Below are 26,504 nucleotides of genomic sequence, written 5' to 3'. Positions count from 1 at the left end.
TTCACCCAAAAGGGGAAGTTCCACTTTAAGGCCTTCTCTTTTATAATTGGCGCTTGTGGGTACCTGATTATGACAGGTACCGGCTCCCACTTCCGCTCAGATCCTCCCACCCCCTCCCTCCCTGCAATCTTCTGGGACATGTCAAAGCCCTCCAGCGGTGCATCTTTAGGAGATACTTACTGTACCTATAGGTAAGCCTTATTAAAGCAGCCGCTTGCGATAATTGGAAGCGAATCCAGCAGGGTGGTTGTACCCAAGTTGATAGATAGATCAACTTGGCACATTCAGACTGCCTATTAATGGTTTGTATCCCGGCTGGGTCCTGCGGAACCGGCTGAGATTTGAGCCGTGTACGGCCGTCCTTAGGCATAGCAGAACGCTTTCAGTATTCCGTATTTTCTCTCATCTTCTAGTTCTCTCTGCTATCATCTCTTACCATGTGAATTCTGTATAATGAAGGAAGGAACCAATAAAACAGAAGAAACTTGTTTTTCAATATTCTAGAGTGACGTTGTATGTGAAGTCCTCACCCTCTCTGGCTGTGTGAAAGAAGTGTTGTTTGTTAGTGTAGGTTTTGGATTGTAACAGAGTTGTAAAAGTGGGTGTTCAGGGAACATAGTGGGCTTATTGTTGTGGATTCTGGAAACCATAAAAAGAAAAAAAAAGACAACAGTGAGTTGTTCTTCTCACACTCTCCTTCTGTCCATCTCAGATTTCCCCTTGTGTCCTATTATTCTCCCAGAACATCTGTAAGAACAACATCCCCACAATGATATCTCAGCAATGGACAGCAATCTCATTCAGTAATGATCTAATGCACACCCACAATGGAAAAGGCTGCTCTTTTCTTAGTTTGAAGTGATATTAAACCCTCCGTTTTTTTAAAACTATTTCAGAATCTGGTTTAAAGGGGTTGTAAAGGTACAATTTATTTTTTCCCCCCTAAATAGCTTCCTTTACCTTAGTGCAGTCCTCCCTCACTTACCTCATCTTTCCATTTTGCCTTTAAATGTCCTTATTTCTTCTGAGAAATCCTCACTTCCTGTTCTTCTGTCTGTAACTCCACACGGTAATGCAAGGCTTTCTCCCTGGTGTGGAGTGTCGTGCTCGCCCCCTCCCTTGGACTACAGGAGAGTCAGGACGTAGATAGAGAAAGGAGCTGTGTGTTAGTGGGCGTCCTGACTTGTAAAGGTAAAATAAAATGTCTCTAAATGGCTTCCTTTACCTTAGTGCAGTCCTCCTCCACTTACCTCATCCTTCCGTTTTGCTTTTAAATGTCCTTATTTCTTCTGAGAAATCCTCACTTCCTGTTCTTCTGTCTGTAACTCCACACAGTAATGTGACACTTTCTCCCTGGTGTGGAGAAATCCTCTTGAGGGGCCGAGCAGAATGGTCAGGACGCTCTCTACTTTGCAGATAGAGAAAGGAGCTGTGTGTTAGAGGGCATCCTGACACTCCTGCTCACCCCCTCAAGAGGCTTTCTCCACACCAGGGAGTAAGCCTTGCATTACTGTGTGGAGTTACAGACAGAAGAACAGGAAGTGAGGATTTCTCAGAAGAAATAAGGACATTTAAAAGCAAAATGGAAGGATGAGGTAAGTGAAGGAGGACTGCACTGAGGTAAAGGAAGCTATTTAGGGAAAACATTTTTTACCTTTACAACCCCTTTAATTTGGTGCCGTGATCACTGCTCTGTGTCTTCTGTTTTAGGGTGGCTCCTTTCTTTTGCAACATCCTATGGAGTCACCCTTGTATGTAGGCGCTGGAGTGGGGCTTGCCAGAAATGGTCAATTCCTGTGAGCTGCACTTAAAGCGGTTATTTTTCTCCCCCTTCAAAGTAAAGGTATAATGTGCTAGTATGCATCTCATACTAGCACATTATGTGAAACTTGCCTTAAAATTAAGCCCTCCTTCGCCAAGATGTCAGATCTGGAGGCCGCTTCCATCTTCGCCCTTTTTGCTCTGTGAGTGTCCGGGGCCGCAATGATGTCACTCCCGCACATGCGCACAGGAGGCGCCGGTCACGGCACAGGGCTTGGGTAGATGTTCCTTCAGAGCACATGTGCCAGTGATGTCCCGGGCTGTACAGTAAATGCCTCCTAAACAGCCCACGTTTAAGAAATATTTACATTACCTATAGGTACGCCTTTTTATAGGCTTGCCTAAAAGGTAAACGGCATGCATGGAAGTTAATTTCCACTTTAAAGTGGAGTTCCACCCATTTTTTTTATGTTTGTCTGTGCTGCATGCCCTAATCTCATAGTGTTCAGAATGGACAATTTTTATTTAATTTGTTGCTTGTAAATACCTTTTATTTTGTAGTCCTTCATTACTTCCTCCTCCTTATTTGCCTAGGCTATTTGCAAGGGTTTCTGGGATAGGCATCATGTTTCCCAGTAGTCCTTGCAAACCTGACAAACCTATTACATTGCTTGTGCACTGAGCATGTGCGAGATATGCAAACCTGAAATCCAGGAAGTCATACAGTCTGGCTTCATGATGTCCACACTTAAGATGGCCACGGTCTATTTCTAGATTTCTAGATTAACTAAATGCTGTAACAACCTAACAAAACGGACCTTAGTTTACAGACTAACTTTACTAGAATACATTAAGCTTGTGTATTATTGGGGTATTTATATTTAAAAAGTGAAATTGTGGGTGGAACTCCCCTTTAAAAGAGATGTATGTATTTTTTTTTGCAGAATCTTACCTAGGTGGATGCAACATCACATCGATCTGTCCCCCGTCTACTCTAACTCTGAGAACCGAGCGATCTAACAACGCCGATCGCTCAGTTCTCAGTGCTCCCTGAGTAGAGAGCTGGTGACTGTCGGTCATCATTGTCTGCTCTCCCCCCCCCCCCCTCCGTTCACTGGAGCGCTGGCCCGTGGAGGGGGTGGGTGTGGCCAGCTCGGGCTCTCAGTGACTCGCCAAGCCAGGTGTCGATCCAGGCATGTGGGCAGATCCTGACTTTGTTGTCGCAATGTTGCCCAAGCCTCGACTGGCTCTATGACATTAGCCGACAGCGGCCTTCAGCCCGCTGTTTGCTGAAAACGGGTCACAGTAGTGCGGAACAAACTGAACGTGATCCACAGAAGTTTTGCTAAACAAGCTTTGGCTGTACTTCTCCTTTGAAGCAGATCTTTACTGCATCTGAGCACCACAAACTAATAATGCTATTTAATTCATTTTTAATATTCAAATGCAGCCATGTCTCCATGCTTTAGTTTGCTGAGAAAAACAACCCCCTAGCATTTCATCTGCCCTTAGCTCAAGCATGCACACAGAATAGTGTGCTTAACTGAGAAAACTTCTCCTTCTCTCCTTCCCTTCTGAAGTCTCATGGGATGTATAAAATTATTTGCCTAGGCAAGAAACCAGGATGTAACTGAAGACATGTAAATAAAAATCTTTAAAACAAGTAAATGTGATATAGCAGCATGGGAAGTAAAAATAATGTTGATTGGGAGAGTGAAGTTCTTCCTAGCTATCTTTTACAAACTACCAGTTGCATGTGTAATGGAGACAGGGGAGGGCTGGCAGCTTTATGCCTGGGGGGCAAGTCCAGTCCAGTGGCCCATTGAACCACCCAATCAGCTCACCATCCTTGGCCCATCTGGTTTTTCAATGCAGCCTCATCAGTGCCCATCAGTGCAGCCAACTCCAGTGCCCATCAATGCAGCCTGATCACTGGGACAGGTTATATGGGGTGTATGGAGGAGATGGGAGTCAGCTAGGGGTTTCAGGGTCTCTCACCTCAGTGATCTCAGCTCAGCAGGTCCTTGCACGCCACGGCCTCCTGGGAGGGGTAATGCTCCTGGTCCTGGGGTCAAGTTGCAGCCAGCGCCCAGCCCTGCAGCCCTTTGTCCCCGACTCCCTGGCATGCCTTGCCTCTGCCTGCTTTCAAGTATCCAGTCCCAGGGAGTTGTAGTTTCCTCTGCGCTGCTCTGTTTTCCACCCACAGGGAGCTTGAGCGTGAGCGTGGACTACAACTCCTGGAATGCAACAGCTAGTGGTCGGCCCGACTTCCAAGACCATAATAAAAAATAAGATGGTAGGAGGCATTTTGAACCTAAGTTAGGGCGGCCTGGGAGGCAATTTCCACCCTGCCCCTCGGCCCAGCTCTCCCCTGAATGGAGAGGAATACATAATATGTTAATTGTTGTAGCGCATATCAGGCGAGCAGCCTAGGGTTACAACCATGGTTCCCTGCAGTTGAAGTGTGGCATAGCCACCCAGGGACAGCAAATGTGGTGTTTGCAGGATTATCAGGTGACAATAAAGCAAAAGAAGCCTGAAAAAAATAAAAGAAAACAAATGCAGCCACTATACCAAGTACTACAATATATATATATATATATATATATATATATATATATATATATATATATATATATATATATATATATATATATATATATATATATATAACATTTTGGTTTGGGGTTTAGATACGCTAATGCCAAACTCCTTTAATCCTGGCACAGTCTCTATTTAACCACTTCCTGCCCGTCATATAGCAATATGTCTTGTGCAAAGTGGTTCTGTTATCCTGACCAGACGTTATATGACTTGATTAGGATAACCTGCAATCGCATGCCCACGGGGGAGCGCAGTGCGGCGATTGTTGATGTGGTATGTCAGTCTGACACACCGCATCTCCGATCTGGGTAAAAAGCGTCTGACAGACGTGATTAGAGGAGAGCCGATCAGCTGCTCTCCTGAAGGGGGGTCTGCACTGATTGATTATGAGCGCAGACCCCCCCCCACGGGGATGTCCACCCATGGGCACCATGGATGCTGACCATAAATGCTCACCCAGGGCCACCAGAAATGCTGACTATAGATGCCCACCCATGGGCACCAGGGATACTGACCATAGATGCCCACCCCGGGCCACCAGGGATGCCACCCAGGACAACCAGAAATTAACTATATAGGTGGCAATCGGTGCCCATTGAAGATGTCAATCAGTACACAGCAGTAAAGCCTGCCAGTGCCTCCTCATCAGAGCTGCCTAATAGAGCCATCTATTAGTGCCCCCCATCAGTGCCACCTGTCAGTGTCGCCTATCAATGCCCACCCCAGTGGTGATCAAATACCACCAAAAGAAAGCTCTATTTGTGGGAACAAAATGATAAAAATGTTGTTTATGTACAGTGTTGCATGACAGCGCAATTGTCATTCAAAGTGCGACAGCGATGAAAGCTGAAAAATGGTATGGGCCGGAAAGGGGGGGGGTGCCTGGTATTGAAGTGGTTAAAGATGGGGCTAAAAATGTGTTTTTAACGCTGCTTTTTTCTGGCAGTAGCGCTGGCGTTTTTTAAACATCCTGTGTGCGTGAGGCCTTATTGCTTTTCTGAACACCTTGCGATTGGAGGGTGTGTGAGAAGAATGGGTGGAAGGTGTGTGTGCGCTTTATAATAATGCTAGAAGCAGTAGGGTTTATTTTTTTTAAATAAATGTCCAGCTTTTCCACGTAACACAATCTATTGTAATGTTATGGTTCTAATAAAACTGTAATTTCCTGTCCAGGTGAGTTTTTCATGCCAATCCTGAATACAAGTAAAGCTCGCTTTTTAGATGCCAAAAAAGATTAGGACTTGAGTCAAATGTAGTTTGTTCTGGTTTGTAGAAGGAACATGGATTGTGTTCTGTATTTACTAAGACCTATAAATCAGTCTTTCCTTCCATTGAGGAATGTTTGTGTTGTTGGTGAGTGGAGGAAATAATATGCATGCCTCACAGTTGGCAGGTCTATGAGCTCGGTGTAATGTGGACGGAGGTGCGTGACTTTGCATTATGTTCGTTTTTATTTGTTGTTCTTGTATTGTTCTCCACCTCATCTATCTTGTAAATTTGTTCTCACCTGACTGTGAATTTGTTTGAATACTGTATCTTCCCTGACTTTGTAGTATATATTATTATTAAAATGGATGTAAACCCCATTCATAAAATCTGACCTGTATCTGTAGTGTTTACTTATCTCTTTTCAAAGCCCTAAGTGCAGTGTCTTTCTGCTGCTCCGTTCCTTTGTTACCAGCATGATAACTTCTGACAAGTTCTCCAAGTTCTCTTCTCACAAAAATTGTGTCGGGAGGGTGCATAGAGATAAACAGAGAGCTTGTCTATTCCCAGCACGGCTCTGAAAGTTTCTTTGTTCCTCCTGGGGGGGGGGGGGGGTCTTTCCACCAATAGGCTTTCACACAGTGTATGCTCAGACTCCCCTCCCACTGCTGAAACAGCAAGAAAGATTTCTAACACAATGTGCACTTTCTACAGAATATATAAAGCTGAAGACTTCAGATATGTAAAACGTATGTAGGGAGATTTGTTTCATTTCTGTGTATCATCTGAGGCTGTTCACTTCACTGGGTATAGGAGAGTGTTTACATTCACTTCAAAGTTGAATTTCTACTCCTAAAATTGCCCTGCCACACCTATTCTGAGTAACCTGTGTAAAAAGACTTAAGCCTAGTATACACGGGCCGAATGTTGGGCAGCATCGACTGGTTCAAAAGAAACCGTCTGACACTTGTATAGATCCTTAAAGTGGATGTAAACCCACTCTCGTCCTTTCTAAACTACTGCCATAGTGCTGATCTATAAGGATATAGATGCCTCCCACATGTATCCTTACCTGTCAAATGTCTTCCCTCTGTCTGTTATAAGAACTGAAAAACTGCAGATTCTGTGGGTGGATCTGTTGTCTGGAGCTTGGTGGGTGGAGTCGTGATGTCAGACTGCCCCGCCCTCTACACTCCCCTTGTCAACATGCATTTTTTCCTATGTATTTCTTACACTAAATTCTGCTATGATCAGTAACATCCAGTCAAAATCCAGAAAAGTAACCACATGACTTCAGAACAGGAGTGGGGGTGGGAATTAAAAAATAATGCCTGTCTCCAAGCTAGTGCATGAGATATGTAAATAACCTGTCATTCACAGCAAGGGGGCGGAACAGACCAAGGTTTTTCTCTGTTTGTCCGTTTTATTTCACTGAACAATAAAAGAGGATTGCTCAGAGCTGGATTAACTCTGTGTGGCAAGACTGTGCACAGATGATAGGAAATCTTTTAATCTACATTGTGACGGCAAAAAATAAAAAAAAAACATTTCAGGTTTACATCCACTTTAAGGCTTCTTGGCTGTCTCTTGGCAACTCGAACTTTCAGCTCCCTCCATACATTTTCTATAGGATTAAGGTCTGGAGGCTGACAAAACCACTCCATGACTTTAATGTGCTTTTTCTTCATGCCACTCATTTGTTGCCTTGGCAGTATGTTTTGGGTCATTGTCATGCTGGAAGACCCATCCATGACCCATCTTCAGTGTTCTGGCTGAGGGAAGAAGGTTCTCATCCAAGATTTTACAATACATGGCCCCATCCATTGGCCCCTCAAAGTCGGCTTGTACCTTTTTAACAGAGAAACAGCCCCAAAGCATCATCTTTCCTCCTCCGTGCTTGACTGTAGGGATGTTGTTCTTAGGGTCACAGTCAGAATATTTTTTTTCCTCCAAACACGGCAAGTCGAGTTAATGCCAAAGAGCTCAATTTTGGTTTTATCTAACCACAGCACTTCTCCCAATCCCTCTCTGAATCATTTAGATGTTCATTGGCATGATTGTACATGTGCCTTCTTGAGGAGGGGGACTCACCATGTTTGGAGTAAGAAAAATGCTGACTATGATCCTAAGAACACCATCCCTACAGTCCAGCACGGAAGTGGAAACATTATGCTTTGGGGCTTTTTCTCTGCTAAAGGTACAGATGGACTTTGCCTCATTGAGGTGCCAATGGATCAGGCCATGTATTGTAAAATCTTCGATGAGAACCTTCTTCACTCAGCCAGAACACTGAAGATGGATCTTGGATGGGTCTTTCAGCATGACAATGACCCAAAACATACCGTTATGGCAACAAAGAAGTGGCTCAAGAAGAAGCACATTAAGGTCATGGAGTGGCCTAGCCAGTCTCCAGACCTTAATCCTATAGAACATTTGTGGAGGGAGCTGAAACTTCGAGTTGCCAAGCGACAGCAAAGAAACTTTAAGGATTTAGGGAAGATCTGTAAAGAAGAGCGGACCAATATCCTGATATGTGTGCAACGAACTACAAGAAATGTCTCACCTATGTGCTTGCCAACAAGGGTTTCTCCACCAGTGGCGGCTGGTGCTCAAAATTTTTGGGGGGGCGCAAACTAAAAAAAATTGTAGCCTCACTGTGCCCATCAAATGCAGCCACTGTGCCATCAATTGTCACCACTGTGCCATGCCATCAAACGCAGCCACTGTGCCATCAATTGTCACCACTGTGCCATGCCATCAAACGCAGCCACTGTGCCATTAATTGTCACCACTGTGCCATGCCATCAAACGCAGCCACTGTGCCATTAATTGTCACCACTGTGCCATGCCATCAAACGCAGCCACTGTGCCATCAATTTTCACCACTGTGCCATGCCGTCAAACGCAGCCACTGTGCCATGCCATCAAACACAGCCACTGTGCCCTTTAATTGTCACCGCTGTGCCCTTTAATTGTCGCCGCTGTGCCCTTTAATTGTGACAGGTCGCCATATCTGACAGAACACAGGGCAGTGTGACAAGAAAGTCCTGAGCATATGATGTACAAAGGGTGTACATCAGGAATTGTGTACACTGTATGGGAGGTCTGAGCGACATCAAATGTTAATGAGAGATTGCCTTTTAGCTGTGTTTCCCAGAACCACTTGGACGTTCATTTGGAGGTTTGCAGAAAGCCACTCAGGTCCATCTCCACGGGACAGCTGTCTGTATGGCCTTGTCATGCCACTTGATTTGTCTTCTTCTGAGTGTACGAGCTCTTGGATTGAATGGCTGAATGAATGCTATTGCTGTATATTAAATATGAATGTTCCACAGAGTGTGGATAAAATCTGAAGAAATTGTGGTTGTGATCTCATAATGCCATTACACTCCAGTAGAAATTAAAAGCAGTTTAAAGCATACATTTATAATTCATAAGTATATCTCAGAGTTTTATTATGGGAAAGATGTGCAAGACAACAGAGATGTCTTTTTTCTCGAAAGTCTATATTTCTTTTGCTAAGAATGAATGAAGTTCCAATTCTTCATACAACCAGTCATTAAACAGCAATTAATTACCGACACAGTCTTGTGTCTGTGATTTTCGCAGCATGTCCCCATGTTCTTCTTTGTATATAGAATATAAAATTCTGCTTAAAACTCCTAGAAAATGTATTTAATTACTTACCGTATATACTCGAGTATAAGCCGGCCCGAATATAAGCCAAGGCACCTAATTTTACCACAAAAAAATGGGAAAACGTATTGACTCGAGTATAAGCCTAGGGTGTCCATCTGCATGCCTCACTGTGCCTCACTTTGCCTCACTGTGTCCATGTGGATGCCTTACTGTGCCCATGCCTCACTGTGTCCAGGACCGGACTTACCATTGGGCTTGACTGGGCTCTATTAGGGCCCCCCGGGAGGAGGAAGGAAGAAGCAGAAAGAGCCATGCCGCTGCTGATGAAGAGGTAAGAAGTGTCCCTCACCCCCCACTCAACAACTACGAGCCCCCCCCCCCCCGCTCAACAACTTCGAGCGCCACCCCCCGCTCAACAACTTCGATCTCGGCGAACCCCCCCGCTCAAGTACTTCGACCTCCGCGGCCTCGGTGGCACCCCCCCGCTCAACAACTTCGACCCCCCCCCCCCCGCTTAATCAGCACTCAAGCCCAGGGGCCCCCAACCACCCTAAGTCCTGCCCTGACTCCCTAGACTGACGTGGGAGTCTATGGAAGGGGTGCCCTGATTTGAAAAATCGGTGCTCCCCAGCCGTAGGTCCCCCAGATAACAAACTTTGCACACCTGTAGAGGAGAAATGGGGCTATATGTGGGCTAAGTTCGGCCAGTATCGGGTCCCCAAAGTCTGGGAGATCAGGCGTGAAAAAGGTGACTCGAGTATAAGCCGAGGGGGGGCATTTTCAGCAAATGTGCTGAAAAACTCGGCTTATACTCGAGTATATACGTTAATTATTTTGTGTAAATTATTTATATTACATGGCTTTTAGCAATTTGTTATTGCAGATTTACTTTGTAGTTTCAAGACACTGTCACTTCGTCCATTCAGGGTTAAAGTGGTTGTAAACCTCAGACATGAAATATTAACAAAGCATATCCCTCTATAGTGTGTACTTGTGTCAATGCAGAGCAATAAGTGCCATTTCTGTCTGCTGCCCTGTTCCTCTGCTATCAACATGAGCCACTTCTGACACCAAGAGAGAAAAATGTGACTGGGCAGGGATCTTCAGCACACAGCCTGTGTTTGACAGCCTCAGCTCTGTTCTTTTGTGCTGTGTGAATTGGGGTGTTGGCCCTTCCTTCCAATCAGCTCTCAGATCTCTCCTCACTTTGCACTGCGGCATGCCATTTCAATGGTATCAAAGTATACCATTGAAATTCTGGGGCGTTTTAGAAAGCCATAGCAGCTGCCGCTAAAATGAAATTACACACTGAGGGTGTATTGCAGGTGCTATAGTGTTAAAAAGTGCGCCTGCAATCCGCCCTCAAACAGCTGCTCCATTGTCTAGTTGCACCAGCAGGGCGGTAAAAAAAGTCCTGCTAGCTGCATCTTTGTACTTTGTTTACTGCTCCTCCACCGCTGCTGCCCATTGAAATCAATGGGACAGCGCTGCAGCAGCGCATTGCAAGCATTTTAAACCCTTTCTCAGCTACTAGCAGGGGTTAAATGCGGCCCACTAGCGGCCGAAATGTGCTGCAAATCCGCCCATAGCGTCGGTAGTAAAAATAGCCGACGCTATGGGTGGCTCAGTGTGAAACGGGTCTTAAAGTGAATTTGTGATTTGTCAATGCAGAAAAACAACAATGTCAGCCCCACGAGCCACGAGCAGCACAATTTCACATTGTCTTTACTCCCCCCATCCCCACCCAGGAGAAAAGAAAACTATCCAGTATTTCTGGTTATGTGGAACTAAATGACTGAAACTCTTGATCAGCGGTTGATTGATTAGACATCCAGCCCTGTCATATGGGGGCGGGAGGAAATTCTTTAGCCCAGTGTGTTGGCGCTCCTACACTCCTGTGGGTGGAATAGGAGGATGGGGAGCAAAGGGAAAAGGTTAGTATATATTTAGCTGGTAGGGCTCCTGTTTTAACCTACATGGACTTGTTCATGACTGAGCTACAAAATGGCCAGTGTAGCACGTGTATATATTACAATTAAACAAGTGGCGTTTCTCTTGATTACACATTTCTGTTCAAATGATCAGTAAAATGATTATAGGGTACATTTAATATTCACTGATAATCCATAACTTTATGACCTGACCACCCACCTAATATTGAGCAGTTCCTCCTTTTGCTGCTAAAACAGCCCTGACCCATCGAGGCATGGACTCCACTAGATTGCTGAAGGTATGCTGTGGTATCTGGCACCAAGCTGTTGGTTGCAGATCCTTTAAAGCAGGCCATACATTATGCAATTTTCTTTTCCTCAACTATGGGTTGAAGGAAGGAAAATTGCTTGATTCCCCAAATTGAGCACACTATTGACGGGGAAATCCCCCTACCTGCATTGCTATTGTGTTCTGCCAGCGATGGATCAACTTCAGTACAACCAGCCTGCCCATAGATGGGTCAAAATTTTGGTCCGTCTATGGCTAGCTTTAGTCCTGCAAGTTGCAAGGTGGGGCTTCCATGGATCAGACTTAAAGTGTTTGTTAACCCCAAAAAATAATATAGAGATTCCTTAAAGGGGTTGTAAACCCTCGTGTTTTTTCACCTTAATAAATCCTATGCATTAAGGTGAAAAAAACGTTTGGCAGTCACCGGCCCCCCATCCCCCAGTTTTACTTACCTGAGCCGTGGAATTTCACTCGGTGGTGACACACTCTCCCTCTCTGCACGGGGTCCTGGCTCTTGATTGGATAGATTGATAGCAGCGCAGCCATTAACTCCCGCTGCTGTCAATCAAATCCAATGACGCGGGCGCTGGTGGGCGTTGCCGAGTCATACATTCGGCAGCCATGGACGAATGACTGACTGACTGAATGAATGACTCGGGAGCTCGCCCGCAAAGTAACCCCCCGGGAGAGCGCTTCTCCTAGGGGGGTTATCTGATGTGGGGAGGAGCCGCTGAGGGACCCCAGAAGTCGCGGATCGGAGTCACACTGTGCAAAACGAGCTGCACAGTGGAGGTAAGTATGACACGTTTGTTATTTAAAAACAAAGCAGATTACACATGCTGTGTAATCTGCCCCTCTCTAGAAGTTAAAAAATCTGTATGAACCTGCAACTTCCTGTTTTCCCCTCTCTGCGCAGACCACGATAATCAGGGCTGCTGAGCCCTTGCCACCATGGTCAGCGTACGTCCCTCGGTCATCTGCAGCCCTGCTCTGCTCTCCTCTCTCCACCTCCTCCCTGCCTGTCAGATCCATGTTCTGTGTCTCTGTCTCCGCCCCCCTCCACCGCTATTATTAAAAATAAAAAATTAGAAATTGTCACTGCCAGCTCCTCTATTACAGATTAGGCACACTGTATGAGTCTTTTTTTTTTTTTAAATGGGGCATGTAAATATCTTTTTAAAGGGATCTTTAGGGCAGTCATGTGCTTGATTGGAGATCTGGATAATTTAGAGGAAAAGTCTACACCTCAAACTCATTGTGTTCCTCAAACCATTCTTGAACCATCTTTGCAGTGTGGCAGAGTGCATTATGCTGCCGACTGAGGCCACTGCCATCGGGGAATACCGTTTCCATGAAGGGGTGTACTTGGTCAGCAACAATGTTTAGGTAGGTGGTAGATGTAAAAGTAACATCCACATGAATAGCAGGACCCAGAACATTGCCCAGAGCATCACTCTGCCTCCGCCGGTTTGCCTTCTCCCCATACTGCATCCTGGTGACATCTCTTCCCCAGGTAAACAATGCACATGTACCCGGCCATCTACATGATGTAAAAGAAAACTTGATTCATCAGGCCAGGCCACCTTCTTCCATTGCTATGTTGTCCAGTTCCGATGCTCTCATACCCATTGTAGGTGTTTGTGGCCATGGACAAGGGTCAAAATGGGCACCCTGTTTAGTCTGCCCCATACATAACAAAGTGAGATGTCCACTTCAGAGACAACTAACTTGCTTCCTAATATATCCCACGGACTTTCAGATACCATTGTAACGAGTCAATCAATGTAATTCCCTTAAAGGGGTTGTAAAGGCTCGTCTTTTATTTTCAAAATTGGTTCCTTTAATCTAGTGCATTGTTGGTTCACTTACCTTTTCTTTCGGTTTCCCTTCTAAATGTTTTTTTTTTCTTTGTTTGAATTTCTCACTTCCTGTTTATCCTCAGTTAACTTTCCACCATCATCTGAGCGGTGGAAAGTCATTTAGAACAGCTTACTGAACACCTTAATGAGGAGAAACAGTAGGAGGAACTTGCTGAATTACCTCTTCTGCAGTGCCGGTGATCTGACGATCTGGTTCCGGCAATCAAGATGGTTCCTGTAAGGACTGCGCAGGCGCAATCCTTGCCGACGGAAATCTCCGAACCTCGGCCGGCATCTCCGCTCGCTCGGCCTCCTGGCTCTTTTTTTAACATCCTCCAATCCACGGGGATATTAAGGAATGAGCCTGGATGCCGGCCGAGGTTTGGAGATTTCCATCGGCAAGGATTGCACCTGCTCAGTCCTCACAGGAACCATCTCGACAGGGGAACCTTAACGACAAGTCACCGGTCCTCTTGAGACATCCTTCAACCCACTTCCTGTTTTTCTAGAGGGTGTCATGAACCCACCCCCAGAGGGGGTATTACCTCAATGCCCTCACTCACAGTACAATGATTTGGAGGATAATGCTGACATAATGTCAGTGACACTTTCTGCATCATTGTGAGCAACCCAGCTTTAGAGAAGCATAACAAAAAAAAAGTATCCTGTGTTTCATGTGACTGGCCCGAAGACATCTGATAAAAGGTAAGTATTAAATTCCAAAAATACATGTACATGAAGGGGTGAGGGCTGGGGGGGGGGGGGCATCTTTGATAGCCAGATAAGCCCAATTGTGACTGGTTCTCTTTAAGGACTATGTTATGAAAAGTTATATACTTGAACAGTGGTGGTTTGGATTTATTAGATGATCTCTGAAGGCTTTTTTACTTTTTAGTGTTTTTCCCAAAATCCACAACACACCCTTGAAATATCTTGTATAAAGATCTATGAAAGTCACGGTATCAGAATCTGGAGTATTTTATACAAAATGTGACTGAACAGCATTGTTATACGAGTTTGCTAGAAAACCCTTTACCTGCAGAGACGCTGGAGTAGCTGCACTCTGAGTCATTGGCCCAGATTCAAGAAGCACTTGCGCCCGCGCAACCATAGGTTACGCAGCGCAAGTGCTTACTTGCTCCGGTGTAACGAGTGCTCTTGATTCAGGAACCTCGTTACACCGACTGCAGGCTAAAATCTGCGCGGCATAAGGCTCTTATGCCTCGCAGATTTTAGGCTGCATTCTTGAGGGGGCCACTAGGGGGCGCTCCCATTGTGTATCAGCGTGTAGTATGCAAATTGCATACTACCACTGATTCACAAGCTTGCGCGGGCCCCGCGCAAGCCAGGTACGGAGTTTCCGTACGGCTACTTTTAGCGCAAGGCTGCCCCTTCTAATAGTAGGGGCAGCCAATGCTAAAGTATAGCCGGCCTTCCTGCGCCGTGAAATTTGAATTTCACAGCGTTTGCGTAAGTGAAACGTGAATGGCGCTGGACGCCATTAACGTTCACTTAGAAGCAAATGACGTCCTTGCGACGTCATTTGCCGCAATGCACGTCGGGAAAGTTTCCCGACGGAGCATGCGCTGTACGCTCGGTGCGGGAGCGCGCCTAATTTAAATGATTCCCGCCCCCGGCGGGATCATTTAACTTGCGCGCGCTTACGCCGGGCAAATTTGCCGGCGCGCCCTCGCAAGTCACTGAGCTACTGCTCCGTGAATCGAGGGCAGCGCAAAATATTTGCGGGGGCGCAGGGCAAAATCGTTGCTCTGCTCCCCAACAAATATCGCGCAATTCTACTTGAATCTGGGCCATTGAGTACAAGCAGACCTGGCGCTCCATACTGGATGTTTATGTTTGACATTCATTATACGGGTGGATCAGGAAGCGGGGCACCTTCTGCTGTGTCCTCATATTAAATAGAAAATATTATCCCAGATTATCCCAGATAAAAAGCACATGGGTTTTCTTATTAATGTGATCCGCACGGTGCAGTTAGAGTTAAACAGACCACGTTCACTTCTCTTACCATTCCTAAGATGTAAGCAGTACTTTTCTTGCTGTATATTATTAATGCCGGAAAAAAATGTTGTGCATATAAAGGGAAAGTTCCACTTTTAACCTGTTTTCGGAGACCTTCCTCCTGTACTCTAAAATACATTTTTGCATGATTCTAGCATTTTGTATTGGTTTTTCTGCATTTCTCATGTGGTCTATAGCAGGGCACACTGTCTCTGGCATATACAATAATAAGTTCAGATCTGACATTAAAAGGGGTGTGAAAGGGGCCTAAGATTACTCTGGGACGCACCAACACGGAAAGGCTCATTTGGTCTTGACCAAACCGTGGCAATAGATCTTTTTGCAATAGGGTAGATTCAAGTAGCAATTACGCCTGCGTATCCATAGATACGCAGCGTAATTGCTAAGTAGCGCCGGCGTATCGACTTTCTTTATTCAGAAAGCTCGATACGCCGACTGTAGCCTAAGATATGACTGGCATAAGGCTCTTATGCCGTCATATCTTAGGCTGCATTCTGACGCTGGCCGCTAGGTGGCGTTCCCGTAGTGGTCAGCGTAGAGTATGCAAATTGCATACTCACGCCGATTCACAAACGTACGCGCGCCCGGCGTTCGAGTTTTACGTCGTTTGCGTACGGCGCTTCCGTCGTAAGGCTGCTCCTGCTATTAGGTGCAGCCAATTCTAAGTATGGACGTCGTTCCCGCGTCGTGTTGTTTGCGTAAGTGGATCGTGAATGGCGCTGGATGCCATTTACGTTCCCGTCGAAGCAAATGACGTCCTTGTGACGTCATTTACCGCAATGCACGTCAGGAAAGTTTCCCGACGGAGCATGCGCACTACGTTCGGCGTGGGAACGCGCCTAATTTAAATGATCCACGCCCCCTACGGGATCATTTAGATTACGCGAGCTTACGCCGGCCACTTTTACGCAACGCCCCCGCAAATTACGGAGCAAATGCTTTGTGAATGAAGCATAGCTCAAGTAATTTACGGAGGCGTAGCGTAAAAACGGTACGCTGCCCCTACCTGAATCCACCCCAGTGTTTATAGAAGACTGGACTGGACTGGGACAGTTTCTGGACTGTTTTCGCTCCTTTGTATATTGGGGTTCTTCTTGTGTGGACTTTGCCAAAAGTTGTCAGTTTTTTTTCCCCACCCAACCAATAAGTAATAGTGAGAACCTTCAAGGCAACCAGCATCCGACAATACCAAACCATTTAGTTGGACAGTTGTTGAACTTTAAAACTTTATTTGTCAAGAGAAACACTGCTCTTGTCTCAGATACTTTCGTGAATGATGTTTGTGAAAACTTCCACTCACGAGAACTAGGTTATTATAAGCTTGAGTGATAATAAATGATGATTAAGAATGGTAATAAAAGGAGAAAAAAAAAGTAAGACTTACAACACCATAAAAATCTAGGAGTGGCTGAGTGATAAACTGTGTTTGTAATTTGGGAGAAAGCCGCTTCTGATTTAATAAGGTCAGTTTAGGTTATCGCAGCATTCCAAGTATGAGATTTTATAATACTCGCTGGATTCCAGAGCAGTGCTTTGTAATGCTCTGTACTCGCCAATGTATTGATATTTCTATCATAGGTTCTCCGCTTACGTCAGTAAGTAAGCCAGCGGAGGTGAGTCAGGCCTACACAAAGAGCGAAAGTCGAAAACCTGTGTTGTATATTTCAGTAATAAAGGTTTCGTATATTAGTAGTACAGCTGTACAGAGTAAAATACAACAGTTGTTTTCTCTCCAGGAATCCACAGCTGCAGCATATTTCTGCCCATAGACATACATTGCAAAAAACGTGCACAGCCTTGCGTGCATAAATACCATGGATGTATGTATGTGGACGAAAATACGCTGCAGCAGTGACTCCAGAGAGCCACAACAAGCAGATTTTACTCTGTTCAGTTGTGTGCAAAAAGCTGTTTGTAAAGTGGTTGAAGGTTTTGTACCTTAAAGGGGTTGTAAAGGTTTTTTTTTCTAAATGGGTTCCTTTTAGGCCTCGTACACACCCGGATCTGTCCGCTGAAAACGGTCCGCCGCCGGATTTCTGTCTGATGGTTGTACACACCATCAGACAGAAATCCGCGCGGACAAGATACGCGGTGACGATGACGCGGCGACGTGCGCGGCCCTGGAAGGTCAATGCTTCCACGCATGCGTCGAATCACTTCAACGCATGCGAGGGCTTTCGGCCGAGCGGACATGTCCGGTGAGTCGTACAGACGACCGAACATGTCCGACGGACAGGCTTCCAGCGAACATGTTTCTTAGCATGCTAAGAAACATTTGTCCGCTGGAAACTGTCCGATCCGCCGGACAATTGTTCGGTCGGCTGTACACATGACCGAACATGTCTGCTGAAACTGGTCCGTCGGACCAGTTTCAGCGGACATGTTCGGTCGTGTGTACGGGGCCTAAGAAGTGCATTGTTGGTTCACTTACCTTTTCCTTTGATTTCCCTTCTAAATGTTTTTTTTCTTTGTCTGAATTTCTCACTTCCTGTTCCTCCTCAGTAAGCTTGCCCCCATCATCAGCTAGGGGTTAGTTAGCCAGAACAGCTTACTGAAGAGGAACAGGAACAGGAAATGAGAAATTCAGACAAAGAAAACAAAGAAAAAAAATAACATTTAGAAGGGAAATAGAAGGAAAAGGTAAGTGAACCAACAATGCACTAGCATAAAGGAACCTATTTAGAAAATAAAAAACAAACCATTGAAGGGTAACTAAAGGTTCAGTCTTTTTTTAAAAAAAACTCCTCTGTGCAGTTGGTTTTGCACAAGGTGGCCCCAGTCCCCCTCTTCTGGGGTCCCTCCACAGCATTCCTGGCTCCTCCTGTTTTGAGTGCCCAGTTGGAGAGCCGCTCTCCATTGGGGCACTCGTGCGGGCGCGCTCCTGTGTCCTACTGCGTCTATTGACACTAACCGCAGGACTCGCCACCCTGGCTACTGAGTCATTGGATTTGATTGACTCTATTCTCACTGGACATGGAGGCAGCAGCAGGAGCCATTGGCTTCTTCTGCTGTCAATCGTAGCCAGTGAGCAGGGGGTGGGGCTGTGGGGGCACTTGCCGGGGGAAGGCGCCAGAAGGACTGGCAGGTGATTCCAGAAGAGAAGGATTGGAGCTGGTCTTTGCAAAACAGAGGTACAGAGAAGGTAAGACTTCATATACACGGAGAGTTTTTACAACCTCTCCTGAATGATTTAAAGGGTCACTAAAGGAATATTTTATTTTAGCTAAGTAGCTTCTTTTACCTTACTGCAGTCCTGGTTTCATGGCCTCATTGTTCGTTTTTGCTCTGATGTTGCTGTAATCCTTATCTGTTCTGAACACTGTCCTGGTTGTCTGTTTCCTGATGAAAAAAGTCATGGAAGCTTTCTTTCTGTGGTCACTAATCAAGGAGGTGTGATTACTGGGTGTCTAAAACCCCTCAACACCAATCAGTTTCATTTTACAAACCATCACTGCCCTGTATTGGCTCTGAGTCTCTGTACATCACAGAACCAGGAAACAACATGCAAAAACGAAACTGAAACTGTAGGTACATTATATGATTGATTTTTATCTATTTTTAATCATTTTTAAAAGGAATCGGTTAACTATTATGTCTCTATACCCTGTAAACAGTCATTTCAGAAAAAAAATGTTTTTCCTTTAACTTGACAGATAGTAACCCACATTTGTTTTGCTGAGTTTACATGCTGCATTTAGCAGTGTTTTGCTACATTTGAATTTAGAAGCGTTTAAAAAAATGAAAACGCATGTAAACAAAACACGTCTAAACACGACTTACCGCGCTCAGCCGCGTTTAGAAGCGTTTAGGACTTGAAATGCCTCTAAACTCCGCTTTTGAAACCATTTTTGCATTCCAAAAAAAGCCTCTAGACTCGACTGCCTAGAAATTACTGTAAACGACCCTGTGTACATGTACTGATAAGATAGCATGTCAATTTACCAGCTGCGCTGTACATGAGCCTTAGAGCCAGTTCACACAGGAGCGACTCGTCAGGCGACTTAGCCACCTGACAAATCGCGCTCCGTTCTGTACAGTGGGACCGTTCTAGTAGGAGCGACTCAAGTCGCTCTCACTTAGAAAAAGGTTCCTGTACGACTTTGGGACAACTTCCGGGCGACTTGTATTGACTTCAATACAGAAGTCATTTTGCACGTCGCCTCTGAAGTCGTGGGCAGATCGCCTTGTCGAATATTGGGCCTACTCAATATTGAACCCTACATACTGAGGCCTTGTAAATGAAACATTGTTTTCCTCGACGAGTTCCTTGTTAGGCTTGTCGAGAAACTTGAAAAGCTTTCGTTGCGTACACACTGTCAAGACAAAATCTCGTCGTTCTCAAACGCGGTGATGCACAACACATACGACGGCAGGGGAAGTTCGATTCCACTGGCACAACCCTTGGGGCTGCTTTTGCTAATCTCATGTTACTGCGTGTTAAGTAAAAGTTTGGTAAGAGACGATTTGCACTTTTATGTCTGTTACAGCGTGACAAATGTGCTATCTCCATTACGAACGCTACTTTTACCGAAGGTGCGCTCCCGTCTCATACTTTATTCTGAGCATGCGAGGGTTTCTTGGCATACACACAATCATGTTTCTCGTCGTAAACCAGTCCGACGAGAAACACGACGAGGAAATTGAGACTCCCGACAAGGAAAAAGAGAACTTGTTTTTTCTCGTCGAGTTCCACGACAGTTTTCTCGATGAAAAACATACACACGACCGTTTTCCTCGGCAAAAAAGCTCTGCCACCAAGTTTCTTGATGGATTCTGTCGAGGAAAACGGTTGTGTGTACAAGGCCTAATGCCGCGTACACACGATCATTTTTCAGCATGTCCAAAAAACTAAGTTTTTCCAACTTCATCATTAAAACGATGTTGCCTACACACCATCGTTTTTAAAAAATGATCTAGCAAAGCGCGGTGACGTACAACAGGTACGACGGCACTATAAAGGGGAAGTTCCATTCGCCTTTGAGCTGCTTTAGCTGATTCCGTGTTAGTAAAAGACGATTCGCGCTTTTCTGTCTGTTACAGCGTGATAAATGTGCTTACTCCATTATGAACGGTAGTTTTACCAGAACGAGCGCTCCCGTCTCATAACTTGCTTCTGAGCATGCGCAAGTTTTTTACGTCATTTTAGGCCACACACGATCATTTTTTACAACCTGAAAAACTACATAGTTTAAAACGACGTTAAAAAATGCAGCATGTTCGAATTTTTTTTTTTTGTCGTTTTTCAGAACCTGAAAAATGATGTGTAGCCCACACACGATCATTTTAAATGACGTTTTTGAAAAACTATGGGGCCAAATTCTCAAAAACTCTGCGTAACTTAAATTTCAGCAGTTAAGTTACACTGACTTAAAATTTCTACCTAAGTGCCTGATCGTCAAAGCACTTAGGTAGAAATTACACGCTGTGTAACTTAAGTGCCGCCGTCGTAAGGCGGTCCTCCTTTCCTGGGGGCGTTTAAAATTTAAATGAGGCGCGCTCCCGCGCCGGCCGTACTGCGCATGCGTGTGACGTAATTTTCCCGACGTGCAGCGCGCGAACGTAATTAACGCCGGTCGGCTTTGAGAATTTCGACGGGACACTAAAGTTGCGACGGGTGAAAAAAAAAGACGCGCCGGGAAAACAAATAATTATAAAAAAAAATGTCGGCGTCGCTCAGTATGCATTCCTGAGAGGGAGAACTCCATGCCAATTTTCAAAGAAAAAAACGGCATGGGTTCCCCCCCCAGGAGCATACCAGGCCCTTAGGTCTGGTATGGGTTGTAAGGAGACCCCCCCTACGCCGAAAAATCGACGTAGGGGGTCCCCCTACAATCCATACCAGACCTGTATCCAAAGCACGCTACCCGGCCAGCCAGGAATGGGAGTGGGGACGAGCGAGCGTCCCCCCCCTCCTGAGCCGTGCCAGGCCGCATGCCCTCAACATGGGGGGGTTGGGTGCTCTGGGGCAGGGGGGCGCACTGCGGGCCCCCCCACCCCAGAGCACCCTGTCCCCATGTCGATGAGGACAGGACCTCTTCCCGACAACCCTTGCCATTGGTTGTCGGGGTCTGCGGGCGGAGGCTTATCGGAATCTGGGAGTCCCCTCAAATAAGGGGGCCCCCAGATACCGGCCCCCCACCCTAAGTGAATGGATATGGGGTACATCGTACCCCTATCCATTCACCTGGAGGCAAAAAGTAAAATTTAGTAAACACACAACACAAGGCTTTTTAAAATATTTTATTATTCTGCTCCGGATGCCCCCCCTGTCTTCGTTATTAGCTCAATTACCAGGGGGGGCTTCTTCTTCCGCTCTCCGGGGGTCTTCCGCTCTCCGGGGGTCTTCTCCGCTCTCCGGGGGGGGCTTCTCCGGACTCCGGGGGGCTTCTTCCATCTTCTCCCCTCTTCCGCTGTTGACTCGGCGAACCCCGGTTCTTCTGCAGCTCTCCGGTGCCTTCTTCTTCAGCGCTGGCTGCCTGCTATGTTTGTGTGTTAGCTCGATTTCAAACAGGCAGCCAGCGCGGTCTTCTGTGGCGTCAGGGTCTTCTCTTCCTTTCTTCCGATGTTGCCTCGTCGCCTGTTGTCGCTGTAATGATGGAAGCGCGCCTTGCATCCCATTTATATAGGCATCACCGTCCCATCATGCTCCGGTAGGTACCCACGTGGTGGGTGCCTACCCACGTGCACCCACCACGTGGGTACCTACCGGAGCATGATGGGACGGTGATGCCTATATAAATGGGATGCAAGGCGCGCTTCCATCATTACAGCGACAACAGGCGACGAGGCAACATCGGAAGAAAGGAAGAGAAGACCCTGACGCCACAGAAGACCGCGCTGGCTGCCTGTTTGAAATCGAGCTAACACACAAACATAGCAGGCAGCCAGCGCTGAAGAAGAAGGCACCGGAGAGCTGCAGAAGAACCGGGGTTCGCCGAGTCAACAGCGGAAGAGGGGAGAAGATGGAAGAAGCCCCCCGGAGTCCGGAGAAGCCCCCCCCCGGAGAGCGGAAGACCCCCGGAGAGCGGAAGAAGAAGCCCCCCCTGGTAATTGAGCTAATAACGAAGACAGGGGGGGCATCCGGAGCAGAATAATAAAATATTTTAAAAAGCCTTGTGTTGTGTGTTTACTACATTTTACTTTTTGCCTCCAGGTGAATGGATAGGGGTACGATGTACCCCATATCCATTCACTTAGGGTGGGGGGCCGGTATCTGGGGGCCCCCTTATTTGAGGGGACTCCCAGATTCCGATAAGCCTCCGCCCGCAGACCCCGACAACCAATGGCAAGGGTTGTCGGGAAGAGGTCCTGTCCTCATCGACATGGGGACAGGGTGCTCTGGGGTGGGGGGGCCCGCAGTGCGCCCCCCTGCCCCAGAGCACCCAACCCCCCCATGTTGAGGGCATGCGGCCTGGCACGGCTCAGGAGGGGGGGGGGGGGGCGCTCGCTCGTCCCCACTCCCATTCCTGGCCGGCCGGGTAGCGTGCTTTGGATACGGGTCTGGTATGGATTGTAGGGGGACCCCCTACGTCAATTTTTCGGCGTGGGGGGGTCTCCTTACAACCCATACCAGACCTAAGGGCCTGGTATGCTCCTGGGGGGGAACCCATGCCGGTTTTGAATTTAAAAATTGCCGTGGAGTTCTCCCTCAGGAATGCATACCAAATGCCGTCGCTGGAATGGGCCTTTACAAGGTTTGGCTAACTTTCCACATTATAAAACCAGCCCTAATTTTGCGCCGGCAAATTCGGAACTTAGGCAGAAATCAAAGTGCTGAAATGCTTTGAAAATCTGCTTAAGTCCTCATTTGCATACGCAAAGCTGGATTTCAATGAGAAATGCCCCCAGTGGCGGATGCGGTACTGCATCCTAAAATCTGACCGTGTAAGTGTCTTACACATGTCAGATTTTCTGCCTAACTTTGGAAAAAGCCTTTTGAGAATCGTTTCCAAAGTTAGGCACAGGGATACGCAGGCTGAACAGCAGTTAAGTCTGCGTATCTCTTTTGAGAATTTGGCCCTATGTTTTTTCATGCCGAAAAATGATCGTGTGTACACGGCATAAGACCGGGATGCCATTAAACTTTCCTGTGTGTGTAAAGACAGGTGTCCCAATACTTTTGACAATATAGTGTATATTATTTTTTGCACACATGTAAAGTGTATGTAAATATACAATTGAAAGTATTTTATTATATCTGTTTGAAAAGTGCAAAAAAAGTAGCAGAAATCTTGTGAGGTAATCGTTTCCTGTGCTTTCTTCCTCTGCACTGTTATCAGTTAGCATTGTTGGCTGGTATTTGTGGAGTACAGAATACCTCTCTGGGAAGTCCTGACACTTTCCTTGTCCTAGGGGTGACAAGGCTGCTCAGCATGGTTGTCACCTTAGGACAGGAAGTGTGTTAATAGTGGGATTACCAGGTTAAAATCAAGGAAACGTGTCAAAAAAGAAAACGAATGCAGCCTAAGGACTGGTAAGCTAAAATACTATTACTTTTGTTCTGGGGTTTAGTTATACTGTAAGCCTATAAATATACGATGACAACAAACAGGAGCATGTTATACAAAATCATGAGGTAAATACTGAAGTAAATAAATAAAGCATTTGTATGGTCAGTTTATGAGCAATGTATTTGTTTTTCAGACATGAAGAGAAGGATAGTAACTTGGCCCCGGACATCCATGAAAGTCTGTCTTCAGGTCAGACGGAAGAGGTGGGTAATATACAAACAGACTCTACATACACAGATATATGGACTGGGGAATGTGCTGAATATGCATTGCTTGTTACTTATTAACTACTTAAGGACGGAGCCTCTTTCTGAGATTTGTTGTTTACAAGTTAAAAACATTTTTTTTTGCTAGAAAATTGCTTAGAACCCCCAAACATTATATATATATATATATATATATATATATATATATATATATATATATATATATATATATATATATATATATATATATATATATATATATATACACACACAATTATTTTATTTTTTATATCACCCAAAGAATAAAATGGTCGTTGCAATACTTTGTCACACCGTATTTGCGCAGCGGTCTAACAAGCGCACTTTTTGGGGGGGAAAAATAAGACGGCAGTAAAGTTAGCCCAGTTTTTTTTATATTGTGAAAGATAATGATACGCTGAGTAAATTGATACCCAACATGTCACGCGTCAAACTTGCGCCTGCTCGGGGAATGGCGACAAACTTTTAATGCTTAAAAATCTTCCTAAGCGTCGTTTAAAAAATTCTACAGGTTGCATGTTATGATTTACAGAGGAGTTCTAGGAATAGAATTATCGCTCTCACTCTAACGATCGTGGTGATCCCTCACATGTGTGGGTTGAACTTCGTTTAATACTCGGGACGGGGCACTTAAAAAAAAAATAAAAAAATCGTATTTTTTTTTTTTACACAGTTTCCCTTTAGGGGGGGGCGAGAGGGGGTAAGAGTGGCTGGGGTGGGGGTGAGGGAGGCTGAGGGGGGGGGCGGGAGGGGGTGAGAGGGGCTAGGGGGGGGCTCTCAGTGGATCGCCAGGCTTCTGGGTGGATCCCAACCATATGAACCAGCTGAAAATGGGCCACAGGAGTGCAGAACGAACTGCACTCCTGTGATCCATAGGAGAAGTGCATCCAAAAAAGCTTTGGCTGTACTTCTCCTTTAAATCAAATACATTTTTTATTCCTCAAACCTGGAATTGATAGTCAGAAGCGAATTGGTTGCAATTCACAAGAAATGTCACCTATAGTATGCTTTGGGGACACTTATAGTGCAGTTCCACCCAGTAGTGGAAGCTCTGCTCCTCTGTCTCCTCCCCCAGAGGGAGGGAGGGGGGAGTGGGTACCTGACTTTGACAGGTACCCATCTCCACTTGCGTTGGACCTTGCCACGGTGATGTACGTCAGAAGTTCAGCCTTCCCTCCTCCTTCCCCTGCTGTCGGGCAAGTAAGAGAACGTAGCCCGCTTCGCACATGCGCAGTAGGGAATCGGCTGTGCAGCCATCAAGGCTTCACTGCCGTGTTCCCTAACTACGAATGGCGGTGGCAGCGCCCAGGAAACATCAGCTGCGGTGCCGACATCGCTGGATTCCAGGACAAGTAGGAGTCCCATTATTAAAAGCCAGCAAATACAGTAAGTGTGACTGCTGACTTTTTTGGTGCGGAGGGCAGAACTCTGCTTTAAGTCTATACCTCGGCCTGCATTTTATGGCCCATTGATAAATACAGGGTGCGTGTATCCCCATGGAGCTCTCTCTCTGATTGGAGGAGAGACTGATCACATGACTTTGACGGGACATGTCACTGGGCTCTTCTCCTGACTTCTTTTTTTTTTTAATCACTTTTCAGTTTAGAAGAACATGCACTGAGCACATTAGTAAAGCAGATCTCTGTGCTTTATGTATTTGCAGGATCTTTTCATCTTTCAAACAAGCGCTATGCAAGGGCGTCTTTAATATTGATTGGACCCTGGGCAAAACTTTTCTTGGGGGGGGGGGCCCCATGCAATTTTGCTCTCTACATGCTCTGAGACATACAATAAATATCAGCTAGACTTAAAATCAGTTTACTGTATCAGATCAGGCAGTAATTGCAATTGGTTGCTAGAGGTTACAGCATATCATTATCACTTACTGACTGGTTGCTAGAGGTTACAGCACACATTACAGCTCACTGATTAGTTGCTAGTGGTTACAGCACATGATTTCTGCTTGTTGATTGGTTGCTAGAGATTACTATATAGTAATACTGCTCACTGATTGGTTGCTAGAGGTTACAGCACATCTCCTCACTGCATATACATATGAATGCCGCCTTTTTTTACATATCAATGCCGCTATTACATATGAATGCTCCCGTTATTTGCATATGAATGATGGTTATTTACATGTAAACACAGGGGCCCGGATTCAGATACAATTGTGTACCTATCCGCGGGCGTAACGTATCTCAGATAAGTAACTTAGGGCACAAGTTCAGTATTCATAAAGAACTTGCGCCCTAAGTTACGGCGGCGTAATGTATGTGGTCCGGCGTAAGCCCGCCTAATTCAAATGTGGATGATGTGGGCTTGTTTTATTCAAATTTATTGTGACCCCACGTATTTGACGTTTTTTACGAACGGCGCATGCGCTGTCCGTGAACGTTTCCAAGTGCGCATGCTCC

At 45.8% G+C, this 26,504-nt stretch overlaps 1 protein-coding gene across 1 annotated transcript in view; it reads left to right on the top strand.

The window, feature by feature from the left end:
• CRYBG3 (crystallin beta-gamma domain containing 3) overlaps positions 1–26,504 on the top strand; it is a 247,633-nt gene that overhangs the window by 31,352 nt on the left and 189,777 nt on the right. Inside the window, exon 2 of the mRNA XM_040338717.1 lies at positions 23,976–24,045. Within this exon, the coding sequence (XP_040194651.1) occupies positions 23,976–24,045 (70 nt within the window). The remainder of the gene's footprint in view (positions 1–23,975; positions 24,046–26,504) is intronic.

The sequence above is a fragment of the Rana temporaria genome, chromosome 2, assembly GCF_905171775.1.
Source record: "Rana temporaria chromosome 2, aRanTem1.1, whole genome shotgun sequence".
Lineage (NCBI taxonomy): Eukaryota > Metazoa > Chordata > Amphibia > Anura > Ranidae > Rana > Rana temporaria.
Note: the sequence above shows the minus strand (reverse complement) of the source record. Positions and strands in the feature narration are given on the sequence as shown.